General features: G+C 40.2%; 1 protein-coding gene across 5 annotated transcripts in view; it reads right to left on the bottom strand.

Annotated features, from left to right (window-relative positions):
• Positions 1–7,247: 7,247 nt before the first annotated feature.
• TBC1D5 (TBC1 domain family member 5) overlaps positions 7,248–21,819 on the bottom strand; it is a 330,026-nt gene continuing 315,454 nt past the window's right edge. For 4 of the 5 annotated variants that reach the window (XM_072854018.1, XM_072854017.1, XM_072854019.1 and 1 more), the window contains 3 exons: positions 18,028–18,107; positions 17,095–17,271; positions 7,248–11,147 (listed from right to left, as the gene is read on the bottom strand). In XM_072854018.1, the coding sequence (XP_072710119.1) occupies positions 10,854–11,147; positions 17,095–17,271; positions 18,028–18,107 (551 nt within the window). In that variant the 3' untranslated portion in view covers positions 7,248–10,853. The remainder of the gene's footprint in view (positions 11,148–17,094; positions 17,272–18,027; positions 18,108–21,819) is intronic. The other variant, XM_072854022.1, reaches the window with a different exon arrangement.

Raw genomic sequence — 21,819 nt, 5'->3', positions numbered from 1 at the left:
GTGCTAAAACCTGGACTCCATAACAACAATCTAATCAGATGCTAGCTTCTTGTTTACTGTTAAAAAAAAAAATAATCTATTCAAATGCAAAAGTCAGCAGTAGCTATGAGCTTGTGCTTAGCCTTTCCCCTCTCCCCAGTCTTGTATCTTGAGATCTATTTTTAACGTCGATTCAGGTCAGCGCAGATTCATTCTGCTGTCGGGCATTTGCAGGCTGCAGGGCAGTGCCTGGCCCACGCATTGCTCTGCAGAGGACCTTTGATAACAGGGTTCTTCACGCTCTGCTTATCGAAGAGCCTGGTTCAGGGAGAAATTTGGAGGCTGTGCTCCCCAGCTCACTGCTGACACAGCTTGCGGCAAAGGCTGGGTTTCAGGATGTGCATGGGACAGGTGAGGACTGCTGCTCTACCTGTTCAGATGCACCATCACTGGTGGTACCACTCGTCCCCACTGGAGCACGGCTCGGTGGCATGTCGGTGACCTGCAACCATCACCCGTGGCACAGAGCAGCACCTGAGAGACAGTGTGCCCGTCACCAGGAGGTGGGTCTCTACACATTTAAAAGAAAGAAAACCCCAACACTTTCCTGGCTTTGAAAGAGTGAAGAACACCAAAAAACCCCCCCAAAAGGCACAAAGGTCTTGCTGAGTTCAAGTCCCAAGAACAACTCTGTGAAGATTTTCAGCAAGAAGCCAATTACAACCAAAACAGAAACCTTCCTCCGCAGGTGTAGCCTAACTGGAGGACACATGGACACATGAAAATTAAAATACATCAGCATGTATGAGGCTCGGTGCCCATTCACATTGAAAGCCTTTGCAAACTTGCCACTACTGCCACAGCAGCCCCAAAATAGTGATCAATAATGCTGAGAGGCCGGGGAGCAGAGCGCGTGGAGGAGGTCTGGCAGGGAGTGTGCTGTGGGGTGGGTGCCAAGCGCACCACAGAACCCCCAAAAATCAATGCAGTGGCTGCAAAGTGGGCAAGTGGTCCATATGCCGCTAGCGGTCTCGGTGAGGCGGCATCCAAGGTCACAGTACTGGATTGCTGGCGAGTGTCCCGTCCCTGCACCAGCACAGGGGCACCTGGTGGCTTGTGATTTCTCTTCTACACTTTCCCTGAACCGAGGCAATGACTTCCAAGAAGCGGCTGCTGCCGCCGCCACCGCCCTTACTGGGTTTTGCTACGTGATTTAGCACCGTTAGCAGCTGTGGCAGGAGCCGACGGGGAGGATCTGTGGTAAACTGCTCGCAGCAGAGGCATGAAAACACTTTTAACACAGACGTTTTATGCACAACTGTCCGGACCCACAAGTCGAAAGTGCAGCCAGTGCCCAGTATCTTTGAAGACCAAAGGGTGCTTAGGGGCTGTGTCTGCAGGAAGCATTTCCAGTGACCCTGGATAGGACAAGGACCCATCTTTTCTTATGGGTGTCCTAAATCAGAAGGACACACTTGCCATCAGCAGAGGTGAACAGGTGCTAGCACAGAGCTATTTTGATCAAGCACCAGGGGAGAGGAGGCTCTCCCCGGCATCCAGGTTACCTAAGTCACTGGTGCAGCAATGTAGCTGATATGCAAAATGCTCTTAATAAGCTTAATCCTCTGTCAATCTTTCTAAAACTCTCAAATTTTAACAGATCCTCTTATAAAAAATAAAAATTTCCCCTCGGTGGCTGCTGTGGGAAGTTGTTTCTGTAGAGCATTTGCCTTACTTTGACTTGCTGGCTTGCACTGCCACCCCAAGCCCGGTGATGAACCATTGATGCACGTGGTTATCGAGGCCAGCAGATGTTGGGTGCAAAAGCAACATACCTTGACCTGAATAAGCTGCTGTGACGGTGGGGGTCAGTAGAAGTGTGCTCATTTGCACCCAGGACAGATCTGTGTTGAACAGACAGGTCTGCACTGCAGGCTCTGAAAATGGGGATTTACCTCTGCCCACGGTGGCTCCGCATGCGTGATAAGGTTACAGAGGAGAGTGCCTAGCACTCTGCTAAAAACCTTGGGCTAAACTAATATTCTTTCATCCAAAATACGGTTAATGCCAATCACACAGCTAATGGTTTTGATATTAGTGCAGCATCCTCTGCCATACAGCCAGCCAGCCAGCCGAGCATGTACAAAGCACAACCGACAGACACCTCCGTTTGCCTCAGTGTATGAACCATCCCTGACCGTGCCGCTCACTGGCTCTCCTAGAGGAGTGAGGTTTTCAGGCCAGAAACCTTCTACATCCAGCAGCCAGCACCATAAAACGCCAGTCTTGGCTGTGAGTGCGCAAGCTGCAAAGCCCCACTCTCAGTTTTAAGTATCTTTCAATTTTAAACTTGCCTGCCTCTGTTCCCAAGGAGCATCCTGCAGCACAGGCCCACCTTTCTGATGTAGATTCCATTTCTTACTCAAGATAAGCTCCCCTCTACCCAAAAATCAGTGATTTGATAAAGGAATTTTAAAATGTCATGAATTGAAATATATTGATGATTTTGCAATGTTTTGTATATATTTCACTTTTTTTACTTTCTGTAAAGGATTACATAAAATTTCCAAATGAAATAATTTTGAACCTGAAGGTGACTTTCTCTGAAAGAACAGCGAAACAGTGTATTTGAAACTTTTAAAGTTTCTTTCTGAAGGAAGGGGGTGGTATTTCACAATTCGTTGAACTCACCTGTTTCCTACCTGGTGTTTCTATTTGGTCTCATCAGCATTTTGCAGTAGAAATTGGAGTTTGTATTTTTATGACCAGCCGCCAGCGCCTGTATTTATCTTGATCCTTTCAGCATCCACAGTGTGCATTGATGACAAAGGCTTACGAAATGAGAGGATTTGGGGATGCTTCTCCGCGCTTATGAGGTCTTCGCCGTGCATTTTACAAACTTGCTGGAAGTTAGACTCATGTTTTCTGATTTTGATGGCAAAGGATACAGTTATTCTCAAATAATGGTACACAGCTCTACCATGCAGATTGCTTCCTACGAGTGCCTACCCTTCACAAAAAGCCAGACTCCTCAAAAGCCCTGTGACTCTTGGTATGCTTGTGGCTTTGCAAGGTCAGAGAACCAAGGAATGTTTTCTGGTAAGGTGTGACTTGCTGATTTGGGTCTGGCTGCCATTTGTCCCGTACCCTCACATCCTTTGTTGCGGTTTTCCCAAAATGACCTGCAACTGGACCGCTCATAAATCCCGACCTGGGGAAGGCAGCGGTGGGGGGATGAGATGGTTCTGCAGGTCGTGCACATGCCGGGGTGCAGACAGGAAGACAGAGGATGAGGAGGAGGGAAAATAAACTCTTGCCATACCTTAGAGAAGCACCACAAAAAGGTATTTACAGAGAACCAAAGATTTTAGAGAACAATAGGAATTTTTATAAGCAAAAGCATGTACTGATTTTCTTTCTTTAAAAAAATTCTGCAGAAGCGATATTCATCATGTAACTTTCTCCAGTAAGGCCAGATGTACCTTAATAAGCACTGGAAAAACACACAGTCCTGTGCTCAGGTAGTCGAAGAATTGTAGACGATTTGCCTCTCTCCAACATGTCTTAATAGACATCGGTTTTCTGCTCAGTGCAAGCTACCAAACATACTAATTCCGTCATGTAAAAAACCCAACACTTACTTAGATTACAAGAATTTTAAAGTTGCTATTTCTCTCTCTGTTTTCTTTTGTTTACTTCAAAATGCCTGATACATGGGGGACAGAGGAGAAGTTGTTGCAGTCTCTCTGTGGACTTACATCAATAATAAAATTTATTAAAAAAAAATATTCACATACAGCAAAAATGCCAATGAAAAAGGAGATTTTCCTTTCTTCTTTATAAGCCACTCTACAATGTAAAATTTGCATCCCACTGAAAGAAAACACTGAGGAAAGCACATTACAGCGACTGCAATGCCAGCACGGTTAATGATGCTCGGCAGTTGCTTTCCTATTTTTATTTACGCTGAAGCTTAAAGATCCGTGGAAGGCAGCAAAACGCTAATTTCCATCTTTTGATCCTCCACCTTTCTAGCAACACAGCAGCCCGTGGCCCTTGCACAAGGGTGAGCCCTCCCGTGCCCCGCACAACGGGCACGCACACCGCCGTGGCGTGGCCTCGGGCGTCCTGTGTTTCCTCCAAGCGCAGCCATGGGCCACCTTCCCCCGTGCCCAGGAGCACCCTGCCCCGAATACGGCCGTGGCCCCTCCTCAGCAACACGGACAAGTTCTGGCACAGCACTATATCAGTCTCCTGGGCCTGAGGCTGTTTTCCCTCTTCATGGTCTCACCAGGGGGAATACTGAATTTTTTCAATTTAAAAAAAAACCAAACAGCATAGCTTGGTAAGTGTATTATTTGCCCAGTCGTGGTCTAGTGTGTTTACCAAAATGTGCCTTTTTTAGAAATTGAAAATATACACTATTCCCTTTTATAGTTTTGTAAAGTTGATGCTTAACTCAAGCTCCACTTACTCAGTACGGGAAAAGTTTTGGAGAAATCAATGTTTTGTTTCAGCATTTTTAAGACAAAACGTATCAGAACTCTACCTCATAACCAGTTTAAACACACATAGGCTGTTTTACAGGCAAAAATATGAAAAATCCTCAGCAAAGATACTTTACTAGGAGAGGGAGGAGGGAGGAAGGAAAAAGCAAAGCATTTTTGAGCCAAGCCAATATTTTTCTTCTATTTTTTTCCTGATTGTAAGAATTACAAAGAAAGCATGGATAGAGAAAATATTAGGCAATAAAACTTACAGTAAAGCTTACCACAGGGAACTTATGAGGACCGAATATGGATACCACCTGCTGCATAAGTATTGTGAGATTTTCATAAGATTTCAGATTTTACACGAGAACAAGGAGCACCCTGGCTGGGCTGGTGGCCAGGCTGCAGGCAAAGGGTACTGGAGTCCTCAGATGATGAACAGCTAACTTGGATCACAGTGACTGAGAATTCAGTTATTCAAGAAGATTAAACAGCTGAAGTTTTTATGGGTTATGTCCGGTATCACAAAACTGCCAGATGGGCTTGACTGTGGGAAATGAGAACAAAAGGAGTTTGGAAAGAGGGTCTGCTGGGGAGTTCCCCCATCACAACTTCTTCACAACTCAGTAAACATGTGCAATTCATTGCTCATATACTGGAATTAATTTTCTCCAGATTTTGAAAGTTATTGGTCTGAAGCACAATTCTGAAATACAAGAAGTTCACTGTGGTCCCAAACTCCAACCTCTAGGTCCTTTTATAAGTCGCACTGTGGTATCACCTGGAGGCTGGAGCTTCATCGCTGCACGTGCAACGCACGTGTGATGCCGAACGACTTGCAGACCTTACAATCACAGATCAGTAAGAAAAGACACGTGTGGATAAAGCACAGGTAGGGACTGCGAGGGCCTAAGTAAAGTAAGGCAGTAACTGGAGAAAGTAACATTCAAAGTGCTCACACCAAAACCTACCCTAATCCTGTTCAACCCCTGGGCTGCTGGCAGAGTGGGTATTACATTGACTATGGGTGCAAATACTGGAGCAATCCAGACAGCAGTGTCAGTGGTAATGGGAAATCTGCATGGTGGAACAAGCAATAAAGTAAGTAATCAGATTTTAATAAGAAAATGTAACACTTTTCTAAAACGTCTAAACCCTTCATTAAGACCTGATCAATAAAGTGTTTAGAAAACAGAGACCGGATGATCTTTGCAAGCCTAAATAAGCTTTGTGTATATTTAAAAATTTTTTTAACATTTTGATGTGTTTTAATCCTTGGAGCTTTAAAAATGTTTTTAAGAACAGGCTCACATTCATGTACATTTTCTGCCAGGTGTTCCAGGCTGTTGCAAGTCCCCCTGTTTATGGATAAAAATGATGCATGTTCCCGAGTACTGCACAGAGGTATATATTATCCAGCAAGCTATATGACACCTCTGACAATCTGCCTTTTAATATCTGTTTGCTTGATATTTTCTCTTTATTTTAAAGGGGAATTTAATGCTGATCTGAAAATGCTACTACATTCCCCATCCCCTGGATTCAATTAACACAGCAGGTGGGAAATCAAGATATTGTGACAACTATTCTTCCATCTCAAAATTATCTAGCATTTTATATTCCAAAACGTCTCAAATACTGACGTGATAATTTGTAGCATCTTTGAATGCTTCTTTGTACTATTTAAAAATTCAGACAAACCTAATCTCGCCACAGTCCCTGAAGCTCACAGTGAAAGGCAAAGCTGTGAAAACTTTCTCAGCTCCAAGCCCTGTGACTCCACGTGATGACTTAAGCAGCAGAGTTCCCATCAGGTCTCTGGAAATGATTACAGGGTTTTTCATGTTGTCACCATGGAAGATAGTGAAAGTGTTAAATCAGCGGGATTTGACGGATCAAGTTCTTACCATTCATAGAAAATGGAACTGCAGTGTCTTCCTTCTGCAGCTGATATATTTTAATGCTTCCTGCATCTCAGCATCAGCTAGGCTTTTGCAAGTTAAACAAAGACAGGTTTGCCCAAACTTACCTGGCGTAGTCAAACAAGGTACACAAGTGCTACCTCAAGCCCATTTTGAAAATACTTCTTATACTTCATATATGTCTTTTTGTATTTGGCAACATTGTTGTCCTGGTGTTTCTGGTGTGGGTTTTTTTTGTTGTTGTTGTTTTAATTTATTTATTTAAGCTACTGCTCTTCAGCTGCACTTATTTCAGCAGTATGGGACCAGATTCCTCTGATACAATACTACTGCTATCAGCTGGGCTATTATTATTGGATTACATCTAGCTCACTGTCTGAAAGAGCAAAACCTCGTATGAGTATACTATGATTATTACTATTATCCTAATTTTTGAAAGCATCTGTGATCATGGCAAACTATGCTAGCAGCTCTGTACAAACTCAGAGAAAAAGATGGTTCCTGCCCTAAACAATCTGTAGTTTAAGAGAATCTCATGCTGCATCCCTTCCGGCTCATCGTCTCTTTCTGGGGTTATGCACTTTGCCTCTTGCAGGATCCTCCCACGTATCTAAAACCTCCCTCACCATTTTAGCGGTTAAATATATTGCGAGCAGCAGGCAAACAAGTTGCTTATGTGCATGTTTCAAGTTGCTGTTTCGCTGATGACCTTCTTTCATGCTCTCTCATCTCTAAATTTAGCTATCTCCTAAAGTGGGAGTCTAGCAGATTCAGTGACACAGGAAACACTAATGCAGAGACTGTATATAATCACTCCTAAAAGAACAGCACAGATTATGAGACAGTGTAATTACTACTCCGTAGCCAAATGAAATTTATTTTATGAAATTGCACCTTTTCAAGTCTAATAAACCATTACAGACATTCACTCAAGACCAACACATGCAGCACAAAATCAGAAGTATTATTTAAGGGCTGACACCCAGAACTTGGAAATCTGTTCACGTTAGGATTGCTGTGTCTGTATTTGAACAGAAAACATTGTAACTGCCAGGCACAAGTACGCCTTAAATCTGAAATTTAATCTTTTAAATAGCTGCCTCAGTGCCATCTAATGAGGAGAACATACTGGAGAATCACAGGAAACATTTAAGAATGTGAAATAAAGTATTGAGATTCAGAAAAGTACTGTACAGATACTGGGACTGTGACTGAGACACAACGATGCAACTATACCAAGTTTCATGAAATTGTAGAAAAGTTATACCACGTTAAATTCTGGTTTGTTATTTTCAGATACAATAAAAATGGTAAAATAGGAAATGTTCTATGTTGTTTGGGTGAAATAACTGACAAGCAGTTTTATTCCCTGGATCACATATATAAAATCTGATTAAAATATTAATAATCTTTGTGCTTACATAGATAATGAGATAGTGTTAAAGTTTTTAATCAATCACCCTTGTTTTCAGAAATCATACTTCCAGTATTCTAGTCAAAAAGCTTTCCCTCCTTTTTGAGAAAACAGCACAAGCATAGCCCAGAAAATTTGTTAATTCTTTCTTTAATAAAGCGGGCTAGATGTTCTTCCAGAGTAAAGATACAAAGTTCCACGACTAAATGAATACCCAGTCAAAATATGATACTGCCTTTCTGCAGTACATACAACTGACATGACATGCAAGAGACTTTAAACAGTCATAAATTACAGATGTGAGATAGAGTACAACAGTCTCAGATACATATCTTAATCTCATATTAGTTTTCATCAGTAATTTGCAATGCATATAATTTTTCTATCTGATTATTGTTATCCATGAACATTATGAGCAGGTCATCTTTGGGGAAAAAGAATAATCTTGTATTTTAAAAGACAATTTCTTTCTCGGTATATTCTTAACATAAGGCAAGACAGGGTGATGACTTGACATTTTGTCTAACTTACAAGTTTCTGACTAAATGAGTATACAAATTTTTAACTATCTATCTCCACACTACGATCAAGTAGCAGAGACAACATATTTGAGATGTGGAAGGACACAGTATAACCAAAGCAGATTCATTTACTGGAATTTGCTCTCATCTTATTTGTATAAACATTTCTCTGCTTCTGAAGATTTTTATCATATCCCACGGCATGATAGGCATTCAGCTCATTGGTATTGACTGATTAGTGAAAACTTGTTAGAAACTTCCCAGATCTTTATATACTTTTAGCGCTGTTTTAAAATATGCAATATTAACGATACAACTAACTTACTTACAAAAATAAAAGAACTGTACAAATCACACTCTTCCATTGGCAATGAGACTGTTCAAGACAATAGCAATGTGATCCCTGAAACAAACAACCAGAACAGAAATCAAAAGACTGATGCTTAAAAAATAAAAAAAGAAATAAAAACATTTTCCCCTGCCAAAGTACTGGAATCTTTGAAGGCTTATGTATCACAGAATATAAAACTTTTCTCTCTGTCCCCAGAATATTTCTTTCCTCTTTCCATAGGTACTTTTTGAACAGATTCCCCTTTGTTGGTGGTGCGGCACAAGCCTTACTGAATGGGTTAAGGCTAGAAAAGCTTGAAAGACCTAAATAAATCAACAGCCACCTAATCCCCTGGCATTCATGCAAACTCAGGGAAACAAAATAAACCTGAAGACAGGCATGCATGCTGAATTCCAAAGTGATTTTCTATGAAGCTTAAAATTAAACCAAAATAAACACCTCTCCGAAATGTTATGCATTTAAGATCTTTCATCTAAACAGTCATCTGACTGTTCATATTGCTCTGTCACAGAGATGTATGATGCTATGCCTGCTCATAACATTCTAGCATTTTATCATTTTACAAGGCACGAACAATCTCAGAAGAACTACATAGCGGCTTTTGAGCGTGTAAGGATATGTCAGCTACCATGTAATTACATGACAATTACCTCTTCATTGCAGTCACTGACACAGACCTTGTAAAATCTAAGACCAGCAAACTACATGTCACCTCATCTTTGGGATACGGTACTTAACTCCATTTACAATTACAGACTAAGCAGCAAATAACTACCATTTCTTAACTCCATACAAACACAAGCTTTGCCATGCAATTATGAAGTTGTTGCATGGTATAATGTATATGCATCTTAACGCAATTTTTTTTGCTGTTGTTATAACTAGAGTGACTTTCTAGCATTCCTTGCTCAAGCTAGTTCTGTGTAGGTCCTACAAGAGCAGGCGTCCGCTCACCACCAGTTTCTTTTTGTGAATTCCAACAGAGTTTAGAGGGATCAGCAAGTACAAAACCCCCCCTGTATCTACTTGAAAAAACTGTTATTAGATGTACTATGTACTTGACGGGAAAGAAATACACTTTTCCACAGAAGAACAAGTTCTAGAATTAATTAGACACTTTTTGTTGGTTAACACTGCTGCACCATTATGTTTTTCTTGACTAGAAATGTGGAAATTGTATAGGAATATATGTAAACAGAGTCTATAGAAGATAATAGTAACAAGACATAAAGTGCTTTTAATTATGAACATTTCATTTCACTTTGCAACCTTCCCTGGTAAGTTATCATACTCAAGCTAGTTTTAGTTCAACTGGCTCAGGTCTACACTATGAAATACTGTAATTTCCCTTGCACCTACTGTTTTAACTGTGGTAATCTCAATAAAATAAAAATGCCAGGGGGAGTAAAAGTAGACAGATATAAAGAGGGAAAGAAGTGAACTGGGGTCTCTCAAGGGGAAAAAAAGTAGGCAAAGGGAAATAAGGCTCTGTTGTAGGTCCCTGTTCTCAAGGAATTTGTCACACATTCTCCTGTAAGACAGTGCTGAGGAACAACTACACAAACCTCTGCCTTGAACACACCTCAGGCTACTGCCAGATGAAAATGAAGAAACTAGGATTCCTCAACTGAGAACAAGCTTACTGCCAGAATGATGCTTTTAATCTTTCTGACATACATTCCCTACTTCTCTAATCACAGTCTCTGAAGAAACGGTATGCTTTCCTACTCAGAAAACCCAGTCGAGCATATTTCGTAAAAGGATGATATTAAATCTAGCTTGTCTTTGCTGCTTCAGGTCTGATGCCAAGTATCTACACATTTCCTAACCCATTATGGTACCTAGCACATACTATTCTATGTTTTGGGAAAGCAACAGTTCTATAGTAACAAAGCTCCTAAGTAAGATAACTCTATAACTAAGAATAACTGTATATTAGAACCGGGTTTTACTGGGTCTTTATTTAAGGCAGTTATTAAAAGGTGTCTATTCTTTTTGAAGAGTTGCAAATCTGTGTGGGGTTTTTTTTTTTAATTTCGGGTTTTGGCAGCTGAAATGGGTTACCTTTATCTATTTTCTGTCCTTCTAATCCAAAGAACTATCCAGCCCGTGGAATCATAGGAATTTCAGCTGAGGTGTAACAACCGACCTCCCAAACTCTCCCAACCTGTTTCTTTAGATGTCCAGTGGGCTGACAATAGCAAAGTCAGAATCTTTGCTGTTGTTACTACTGTTGTCATCAGGGCTGGAGCTCAGGTTGCTGGAGGAGGCTGAAATGGAGCCCATCAGTGGGTCAGAGAATATCAAAGAAGAACGAGACGGAGCTTCTGGCTTCACCGCTGCCTCCTTGTGTGCATGATGGGACTGCGCTGGCTCCGGGACAGCACTCCTACTTCCTTCCTCTTCTTTGGAAACCATAATATAGTCATCAGCACTCTTGCTCTCACTAGTGCTCGAATCAGTCGTAGTCTGTTAGACAATGGCACAGAAAGCACTTAAAGTTAGTCCCAGTTTTACCGCTTAACGAGGTTTATGATGGATGTCAGTGATGTGGGAATGGGTAAAGAAATAATCATTATCCAAAGGTAGCAATGCCCAAATCAAGAAGTAAAAAATAAAGTGGGTATTAACTTTGGATGAAATAATTTGTTATTTACAAAAGCATAAAAGCTAACACTCTAAAAATTATGTTATTTGGTATAGCAGCCTTACATGTTTCATCATCATAGGGCATCCATGTAGTGATCACAGCAGCTAGGCATCTAACACATACACTACGGTTGTGAAGATTTTCAGTAATTATATTCTCACTGCTGTTAGTTTTCTGTAGTAATTCATGAAGTAGTATGGAGGAATTTTTTGCCGGTTTGCACGGCATTTTGGAGCTTGTCAGGAGAATGGTTTGATACAAAATGTCCTAGTAAAACCCTGACCTGTGGAATCTGAGCCATACATAGACCTGGTTTAGCGTGCACCAGTTCGGGTTTGGCAGATCAGGGCTCCCAGGGCTTCTAGGCTTAGTGTCATTGAGTATTTCCTAACTCTACCAGAAAATGAGGGTCCAGGAATCCCTCTTCTGTCTGGTTAGACCTTGGGAAATGTGTGTCCCTGAGCACTCAGGCAGTGGATCAAGACTACACATCAGTGTACCAGAAAACTCTCTATGAACTGGCAATCTTATATTCCAACTAGCCATATTCAGGAGAAATCCAGCTTTTCAACAGTCAGAGCTATATGTAAGTAGAAGGGAAGACTGCCATATACAGCAGAGTGGGGTTTCTCACTTGTTGACAGCTGGCAGCCTACTAGCTTGGTCGCAACCCAAATGGACACCACTTTGTTTTCTTCTGCAAGAGATGCATTCAACTCCTGTCTAGCGCTATGTTCCTCTGACAAGAATATGACTGCTTTCTTAGTTACTGTCACACAAATTTTTTCAGTGTAATAATGCAACCTGCCAAGCAGCCTGTGGGGATGGGCATCCTGAAGTGGTGTGATATTGAAACCAATATATTTGATTACACTAATGCGAGACTGAGAAAAAGGAGAAGAAGTAGAGAGGAAGCTGGGGAAATGTGTATGTCAACATGTGTGTCAACTACAAGCTCTTCAGCTGTGACTCCTTCACCAAACAAAAAAATGTAAATTCACTTTGGGGTGGAAGAGAGATTGTAGGTACTAGAGAAAAAAAGAAAGCAGTAACAAAAAAGAGCAATAGAAATAATCGGAATGAGGTAAAGTCAGACCCTCAGCACAGTATATAAAATCGGAGTGTGGAGGTCATCACAAGTATCAAAAGGCCACAACTTGGAGTTATGGTATCCATGGCCTCCAGCAAAACTTATTTTGCTGAATTTATTATTACAGCTGAAAACAATTTTCCATTGCTCTGATTACTGATTATAGAGCAGAACTCTCTTGAAAGGGAACTGTAGAGTAGCTCAGGGAGCAAAACCCACCAGTGATTAAGAATGACTGTAATATGAAATGAGGGAGCTGGAAGTCTTTGGTTGTTATTTCCATAGTTGTTCCAAATTGTTAAAAGTCACAAACAAGATAAATATCACCTGAATGTGAAAATATGTTCCAATACAGAATTGTGTCCTGTTCCCTTCCAAAATTTCTATGAATGAGGATTCAAATATCTCCCTTTGCAGTAAATTTTTAAAACATGCTGGTCTTATAATTTATAATTTTTGTGTGTTATCTAGGTAGTATCTAGGTATAATAATACTATATTATTATCTAGGTATAATAATACATAGTATTGTTTTGTAATTAACCCATTTCAATACTTTCTCATTCATCTTAAGTCCACAGTATTGGTTACAATTTTAAAGGTCCCAATGTTAGACAGTTGTCAAACTGATAGAAATTTACACCTATTATTTTTTGATACTAATTCATTTTCCTCAGATGACTTAATAAAATTCATACCAAACCGAGCAGATTGCTTTGAAAAATATCAACAACTATCCTGTGCTGAGTGCCATCAAAACTGATCTCAAACTTCCCAATCTGCGCAGAACCAGGGTAGTTCAAATGTCAACAACTTCAAGCACTTTCCATGAAGTTAAAAACAAACAGATCTATCCTACAAGGAGGGATACTTCACTATTTAAGCACTTCTGAGCTGAGACACCATTTGTTATTAATTAGCCTTCTGCTTTCATCTGGTCTGTTTGAAATGCTGCCTTCATGAGCTGTCAGTCAATCAGCTGCCATCTCCAGGGGGCCGAGGACACAGGCAGCGCACAACCATGGCTCTGCTCCACCAATGTGTTAGTAGTTGTAGGCACCCAGTTAGTTAGTCGTAGGCACCCAGTGCAACCACAAGACAGGGCCAGGCGAGGCTTGTTCAAAACGCTTGTTAAATGCCATGTTCAAAATTTCAGCACTTTGTTCCCCCACCCCGGGCAACAGAAATATATGTTCCTTTAAACAACCACCATTGCATAATTCACCTGGCTCCTTTCCACACTTCTATTTAAAAGCTCTCAGGGAACGCAGTACAGTCTCATTTTGCAAAATTATACACTTTATTATTCCAACCTATCAAGATCACACTATTTCAGTCCTCGCAGCCCTCGCATCCGAGATGGCTCCACCTTGCGTAGGGTGACACAGACGTTACCTAGTTACACACTCGCCCAGTGAGATCGGTATTTTCCTTGCTGGCACCCCCAAGGATGCTGATGGGGTGTCTTCCTTTTGGCAGTGAGCCCCAGCTAGGGCCCTCTGTCATAAACACTTTGTGGTGCTGTTGCAATTTCCTAAATTCTGCTTCCAAAAATGTGCTCTTGCGCAGTTAAAAAAAGCATTCTGCCCTTTAATAAAGGGAAAGGAAAGAAAACTACCTCACCCCAGTTTCTTGTCGTTACGTGTTGTGCTTTGCAATACTACTTTTCATTCTACCCACACTTTTTGGTTCAGTTAAAGAGACCTATAGCTCACTGAAGTATCAGAGAAGCAGCAAAGCACAGATATTGACTCCAAAATGCTATAAAAGGGCCTCCCGTAAATGTTTGCCTATCCCTGGCATACATTGGTATTTTGGTACTGATATTTCCAGAGGTAAAATACCTCCTCCCTTCTTCTTCTGCCTGTTTCTGTTTCAGGAAACTCATGCTGACGTGAACCATGTTTTCTCCCATCTGCTGCCACTACTGAATAAATGAAAAATGACAGAATTATACTTCCAGTAGCTTTGAAAGTTAACAACCTTACGCCCGTTGCCATATGGCTTCTCCAAACATTTTTTCCTGATGAATATCAGCTACTAGGACCAGGCTTATTTCAATTGCCTTCATACTGTGAATGAGTTAAAACTAACTGTAAGGATACAATTCAAGAAAGCTTAGAAGAACAGCAGCTCATTTTGCGTCCTTCTTTGAACAGACATAAAGGCAAGATAATGTGTTAATTATCATTCATTATTTAGCAACAGAAGCCTTCTGTTTGTCAACTCCATGCTGCTACCAAAGCCAAACATTCCAAAAAATGCTCTATTTCTTTGAGCCTTTATCTTAATCTTTTTGCATTTTTAATTTTGCAGCTTTCCTTTCCAAAGAAGGGCTGTATCCTTATCCTCACTTTCCAGAAAAGGATTTTGAGGCAAAAAAGAGGAAGAGCACGTTTAAAAAAGTAAAGATGATAAATAATTTATACTTATATAACAACCAAGCACAAAAGACCAGATTTTAATCTCAATTACACAATACCTATACCTGTAACTTTTCCAGCTGTCCTAGAAAGTATCCCTGTAATTCCACTAGAGAAAAATCTCTACAGTGTAAGTCACATCAAACAGAATTACATGCATTACCAAAGTCACAGAAAATGTAAATATAGTAAAATTTATTAAGCAAGAAATGCATTAAATGGTCTAGAAGTGGTTGAAATTTTTAATCCCCCTGCAGCTCTCAGTAAGTACTCCTGGCTTGACCCAGGGCATCAGTGCAGCCCATTTTCTTCAGCAGAGCTAAAAGCCTGGGCTGTGGCCCAGTTTGGGCCAACAATTGACCCCATCAATTAACAGTTGAATGTCACAGCCCACTAAATTCAGCAGTTTTATTTTTCCGTGTTTTATTAAGAGGGGTCCAAAGCTCTCCTCTTTTTGTTTGATTTTCGACATCATGGTTAAAGACAATGGGCTTGGAACAGCACAGACCGTTGGGATACTAACAGTCCTCCTGGACTGCCATTTCTAACCCTAATCTTTTCTTTTTCTTTCTGCCGTAGGGGCTGCTGCTCATTATCACAATTGGAACTTCCAGAAGATAAGAGGAGAGGAGGCTAATCTGTATGAACGTACTGCACCTCCAAACGTAGACCATACAGTGTTGAAGCCTCATTAATGCTTTGCAGGAGCTCAACTTGTACAACCTCTACTCATGTTGCTCATAGTTGGATTACTAGCAGCTTCATGGAGCACACAGAAATTGTGGGACCCACGGACACCTCTCAGCTCCTGTGGCTGGATGTATATTTTGACTACACACTGGGGTGAGACCTCATTACACATTGCCCTGCAAATTTCCATTTGAAAGAAACCTGCGCAGACCAGGCTTCATCTGCTCCACTCCCAATCCTCAAAGTGCAATGCCCCAGAGCCTCCGCTCAGTGACACAGGGTTTAGACCAGCATCTGAGTAAGGGCTTCGCCATCATGAGTAGGGCCTGCACACACTCATACAGCACGTTGTTATCTTATATAGCATTCTACCTTCCAGTTTCTATAATAACTCCAAGTAAAAATAATTAAAAAAGTAGTACTTGCCATTTTGGCAAGAAAGCAAAGGATACTTTGTATAAAATGCTGGGAGATAAGGGGCAAAAATAGGTCATTATGTGAACACTCCAATATGCTACATCAGCTTAACCTATGCCTTTATTATTGCACAAAGTAGCGATTGTAATGACAACAGTTAAAGAAGCAATGAAAGCTTTCTAGCAAAGCTTTGCTCTTTGAACCTGCCATTACTAAGTAAAAAAAATAAATAATCTCAGTATTGCTTCTAATACTGAAATACAATTAAATACTATTTTTAACATAGAGCGTGCTAACTCAGGAGGATTGTGTGTAATAAATCAAAACAACCCTGTGTCATTATTTGAAAATGAATAAATATTTCCTCCAGTTCCTAATCAAATTTGTCAAGAGTAAACTGATTGCAGACTCAGACTCTGAGGTGATAGTGCTACCACTGGATTTACGACTGTGAGTATCAGTATCAGGGTATCAGACTTAACTTTAGAACTCTAACACTGAAAATGATATAGACGTGCATATACAAAAGTACTTGTTTTTAAGATCACATTTGAGTCAGACTGAGTCTTAGATAGAGAGGGACCTTTTAAGATGAAAGGAAAATACCTCTTTCTGTGTGTGTGAACTTGTCCTGTGACTGTATGCTTTGTATGTGAAAACATGGTTTACTGATTCAAGGAGAAAGTCAATATAATGGAGTAGAAGGTAAAAGCAACCTCCTCCCTATTTCCTTTTTGGCACTGGCCATGGATACACTGCAATGCAGATAATCAGCTCTTACATAATGGGGTTCTGGAGGACAAGGACAATGAGAATTATCAACTGATATTGGAACATTTACCTCCAGTTTTTACACGTTTTTGTAGGAAATTAATCCGTGATTCTGTGATTCAACAATCTGAAAGAAGAACCCCCTTCAAACACTGCATAACACTTAGACTTAAATATCTGTGTATAGAGCATAAGGCTACAATAAAAATAATCAATGGGATTAGGACAGTAGCTAGAGAGAAATTTTTAACCATGGCTCCATATGCACCAGGAAAGCTGCTGTGTTCCCATGTAATGTCTGAACATGCTAAAGGAATTATCCAAAAAACATCAGATTAATTCCATCAATGACCTGTTTGAGATATTTTTATCTTACCTGTTGTCCTGAGATGAACTGTTGTTTTGTCATAACAGGTCCCTTGAGGACATCACCTGTCCCCTTGTTCTGACTGTTGGAACAGTAATGATCATCGGCTATCGTGATTTGCTCATTTTCTTCAGCTTCCAGCTGGCTCTGGTTGAAACGCAAGGACCCTTTCAGGATGTCTTTGATCTGTTGTTGAATGGGAGGGGAAAGAACGTAGGTTAGAAATTTGGAGGAACTCTAAATTTTCTAAAGCTCTGTGCAGCATGGTTTCATACACCATTTCCCCAAAATATTTGCTTTGAAGAGATAGGAAGCAAGTCAATATTCATACCTATATTGGCTAGAGATATAAGTATCAGTGAAATGTGATTGTATCAGAGTCTGGAAAACAAGTATCCAAGAAATCTAAAGAGAAACTGTTAAGATTATTCCCTACCTTGTTATAGATTTAACATATGTCACATCATTCCTGATAAAATGTATTTTGAGGGAGTAGAGGACAGTATAATCAGAGCTACAGATGCTCAGCAGCATTCTCATTTTATGTACATAATATTTTTTCTTGTAATTCAATGACATCCAAGTGTCGTCACATTTAAATAATGGGGACATAGGCATGATTATTGCCTAGCATGTACATTTTTCATTAAGAAAAACAATGGTGAGGCTTAAGTCCAGAAGTTGGTGTCACACTGCCTCAGTTATGGTTCAAGGCCTCCAGAACTTTTCAGGGAGTAAATACTGTGCAAGTCATTTGAACTCTTTATAGCTGAGTTTTACCTTTTAAAATAAAACCATGCCGCAATGCTTGATGCATTAGTATTAGTAAAACAGCTACAAGACAAAACAGCAGTATACAAAAAGAATAAAAAAAGACAAAAAAAAAGAAAGGATTAATAACACTGAAGGATACAAGAAGGTTAAGTTAAGCAATAGTTATACCTGCTTCAAACCAGCCAAGGAAACCAGAATTTCATCTTCTTTTTCCAAGTGTTCTTGCAGTATGACTTCCTGAATATTTCCTGCAACATCAAAATAAAAAAAAGGTAAAGAGAGAATATTCCCTAAATAACCTCTAACGGGCTGCCAATTTACCACTGACTTACGCTCTCACAACAAAATCCTGTGACCTGCAAACACAATTTCGCACACAGACCTAGAGGCTGACAACCTTATTAGCTGTGGAGGTGAGGCCAGCCCAAGCCTGGCACTGCTGCCAAAAGGCCTCCAGCAACGCTGCGCTGCTGTGGGACTTCTACTGCTCCTGTACCAATGGGCTCAGGCTACTACTGGCCCCTAGAAGAAAATGTCGGCCTCTGTGGCTAACAGAGTTACGTACATCTTTGAGCCTGCAAACGCTTTGGAAAGCACTCAAGAACATTTACAGGAATCTGCTGGAGCTTGCAGAAGGGGTTAGGGTAGGAGCTCAGCAATCTTCATCTCTAGCCTGTGGCCACTGCAGATGCTAGAACGCTCTTCTTTATCAAAAGACTGAAAGTTTTGTTTCTTTTCCAATCCCTTCTCTGAGGTGAAAGACCCAGGGCTGAGAAAATTTATTTGACAGAAAGAGCAGTGCAGTACCGTCACTTCCAAAGACACCTGCCTTCCATACCTGCAGTGCTGTCCTCCAAGGGTACATTTCCATAATCTGGTATAAAGTGTCTGCAGGAGTCAGGGCTGGAGGCTGGGTAACACATCAGAGCTGGAGCTGTGGTGGTCTTCCCTGTATCAGGGAAATCCCAGGCAATGCTGCAGTCCAAACCAGCCTAGAGAAACTATAGCTCCAATAGCTCTGCAGACTCTTTAAACTATCTAAGGTCCTTCTCCAGCCTCCTAGCTCCTACCTTCCTCCTCAATTCTTTAAGAAAACAGCAATGATTCCTAGTGACAGATTTACAGAATGAGATGGTGTCCGTCAACTGAAAATGAAAAGGTACTCTTTTGTGCCACTCCTGTCCTACATAGACAGAGCTGAGCCCAAATCCCTCAGTGACACTCATTTGGGAACAAAGCTTTGCTGCTCATGAATATCTGTTCCCTAGGTGCTTCACAATTAGAGCTTTGTACCATTAATCCACACCTGCATTGCATTTGTTTGTCTTTAAAAACACCCTACATGTTCAGGGCCTGAACCAGTGAAAAGCCAAAACTGTTATCACAGATTATGCTGACAAGGACAAATATGATGACACTGCCAACTTTGACACAACATGAAGTTTCAAGTAAAAGCATTGAGCAATTTGGTGTAAGTTTTGTGTTTACAGAATAAATAGCAAAAGAATGAGACGTGGGAGACCGGACAAGAAGAAAGATTAAAAGTAGAGAGGTGGATTTAAAACCCACGTATAAACACAGAAGTTTGAAATTGTGTGGGGGCCAGAAATCAGTAAAGGGTAGAAATGAAGAACGGAAAGGGCAAAGAGGAGAAAAGATCTAAGCCTAACCACTAAATGAACCACTAAAGAAGCCATATGAAAAGCAGAGGCTAGAGCCACGAAAGGCAATAGATGACAAGAGTCCATGAAAGGCAGTGTGAGCAAGGTCAAGAGCAACAGTGGGGTAGGATAACTCAGCTTTGCGTTAGCAGCCTATCTGAACAAGAAGATCCGTGTTTACATTATTTAGCACCCATTATTTACCATATTACAGTGGCAGTGTCCTGCAGCAAAGAAGTCAAACGTAGTACAATTGAACAATGTCTAGCATAAATCCTACCTCAGAAAGACACTGCATTATGAAGGCTAGAAATAATATAAAACTAGATCTTTCAGCAAATATGTAGCATTGTGAATTGAGAGAAAGTATAATTAATTCAACATTTTACTTGCTTTTTTACATTTTATATCTAAATTGTCTAGTTTCTCAATTTGGCAAATAAAAGATATTAATATTTACTTATAAAATAATACTTTAGATTCTGATTTCCACTGTTTGACAAACAATGCATGATTTCCTACTTTTAAAAGGTTCAGAACTTGAAACATCAAAGTCCAAAGTCTTCACGGGCAGGAAAGCAATGCTTAATCACAGCCTGAGTCACTGAATTCAACTGTCTTTTCCATTTCACAGCAATAGAAAGAAAAGCATTCATGTAGTGTTTGATCCCCACATAAATTAAACCCATACATTAAAAAACTAAGGTATGCATATTGACTAAGCAGATGGACCAAGAAAATAATTGAGAACAAACCTCCAACCTGCTGAAGACCAAAGGAGGGAAAACTAAAAAATCAGGAAAATAAGAGCGAGACAAGAAAAACTGAAAGACATTTCAACAATCTACTATTATTTCTGTTCTTTAGAGATGTTTTATAAGTCAGTATTTCAAAAAAATGGAAAAGAATCTATCATCGCTACAAATCCAGCTGTAACTGTGTTTGAAGAGCCAGTACATTGAGAAATTTCTAAGAACTTATGAATGGAACAATGATAGTTAGCCAGCAGTAAAATTAATAAAAATGTCCATATCATCACATATTTACTTTAGCAACTTTAATACCAGATTTTAATATTCGTTTCAGGGAAAAAAAGATTATGAGAGAAAAGGTTAGAAATACAGCAAAATCTTCTAATACCGAACTGTTGAATTTCACATTTTCCCTTCAATTTGCAGTATCTTTAAAGTACAGTATGACGTATGTCTTGGCTATATAAGGTCTATTATTTTTAATCAGTTAAAATCACTAAAATGTATTTTGAAAAATTTGCACTTGGACATTGCTTTAAGACACAATTTTAGACTCAAAGAGCACACTTCTGCTTAACCCAGAAAAATGCCCCAAGATGCAAATCACTGTAATCAGCCACTCTCCCCCCCAGTAAGTAACAGTTGTGATGCAAGGTCATAAATTGGGATGTTTTTCTCTAGTACAATGAAACAGAATGAAGGTTTCCCTGTGGAATTGGCAATGGATCTTTCTTCTTCTAAATATGCCCTTGAACTGCACATGGCTTTTAATCTACTACCCTCATTCCTTTTGAATGCAGAGCTTATTATCCACCAAATAAGTGGTAAGTATGGAGTCCAAATTTATCAGTCCTCATTCTTTTTCCCTGGCTAATGAGTAGAGAGGAATTTAAAAAAAATATTTCCTTAGACAAGAGAAGCATATGGGCAATGTGATTTTGCACGAGTGCCTCCTCGATCACATCCTCCTACTGGGACCACCCTTCGCAATCCATGCGGACCAGAAGCAGGGGTGGGAAGAAGGGGAGGGACGGCAAGTGACTCAGTACATTGCTCCGCAGCTGCACTACCATGAAGGCTGCCAGGGCTCAGTCCTTCCCTGAGGGACCTTCATCCAAGCCTCTTCCCGCTGCTGGGGGGACCTCAAAGGGCACTCAGTTGCTGACGTGAACTGGGAAACTAAGCTCTCAAGTGCAGACAAAAGCTTTTTTATTTTACCCTTCTGTATCTCAAAAGATACTCTTATAATTGTAAGCACTTTTATAAACACTAACTCTAAGAGTGCTAGGAAGCACGATATTTGATAAGATATTGCTCAGTGGAAGGACTTTTACATTAAGCATTTAATTGTTCTTCCTTCATAGGAGATGTTACTATATTTTGAGAGAAGTGCTTTATGTATATAAATGAATTGGCCATATATTGAATTTTTTTCCTTATCTGATGCTCTATATCAGTACCCCACAGCTTTAATTAATATATTTTTATAAAACAATAAACATCTTTTTGAAATGCAGATATCAATTAGGAACTGAAAACACCTTCCT

This window comes from Ciconia boyciana, chromosome 2, assembly GCF_034638445.1.
Source record: "Ciconia boyciana chromosome 2, ASM3463844v1, whole genome shotgun sequence".
Classification (NCBI taxonomy): Eukaryota; Metazoa; Chordata; class Aves; order Ciconiiformes; family Ciconiidae; genus Ciconia; species Ciconia boyciana.
This window is presented reverse-complemented; position numbering and strand designations above follow the sequence as displayed.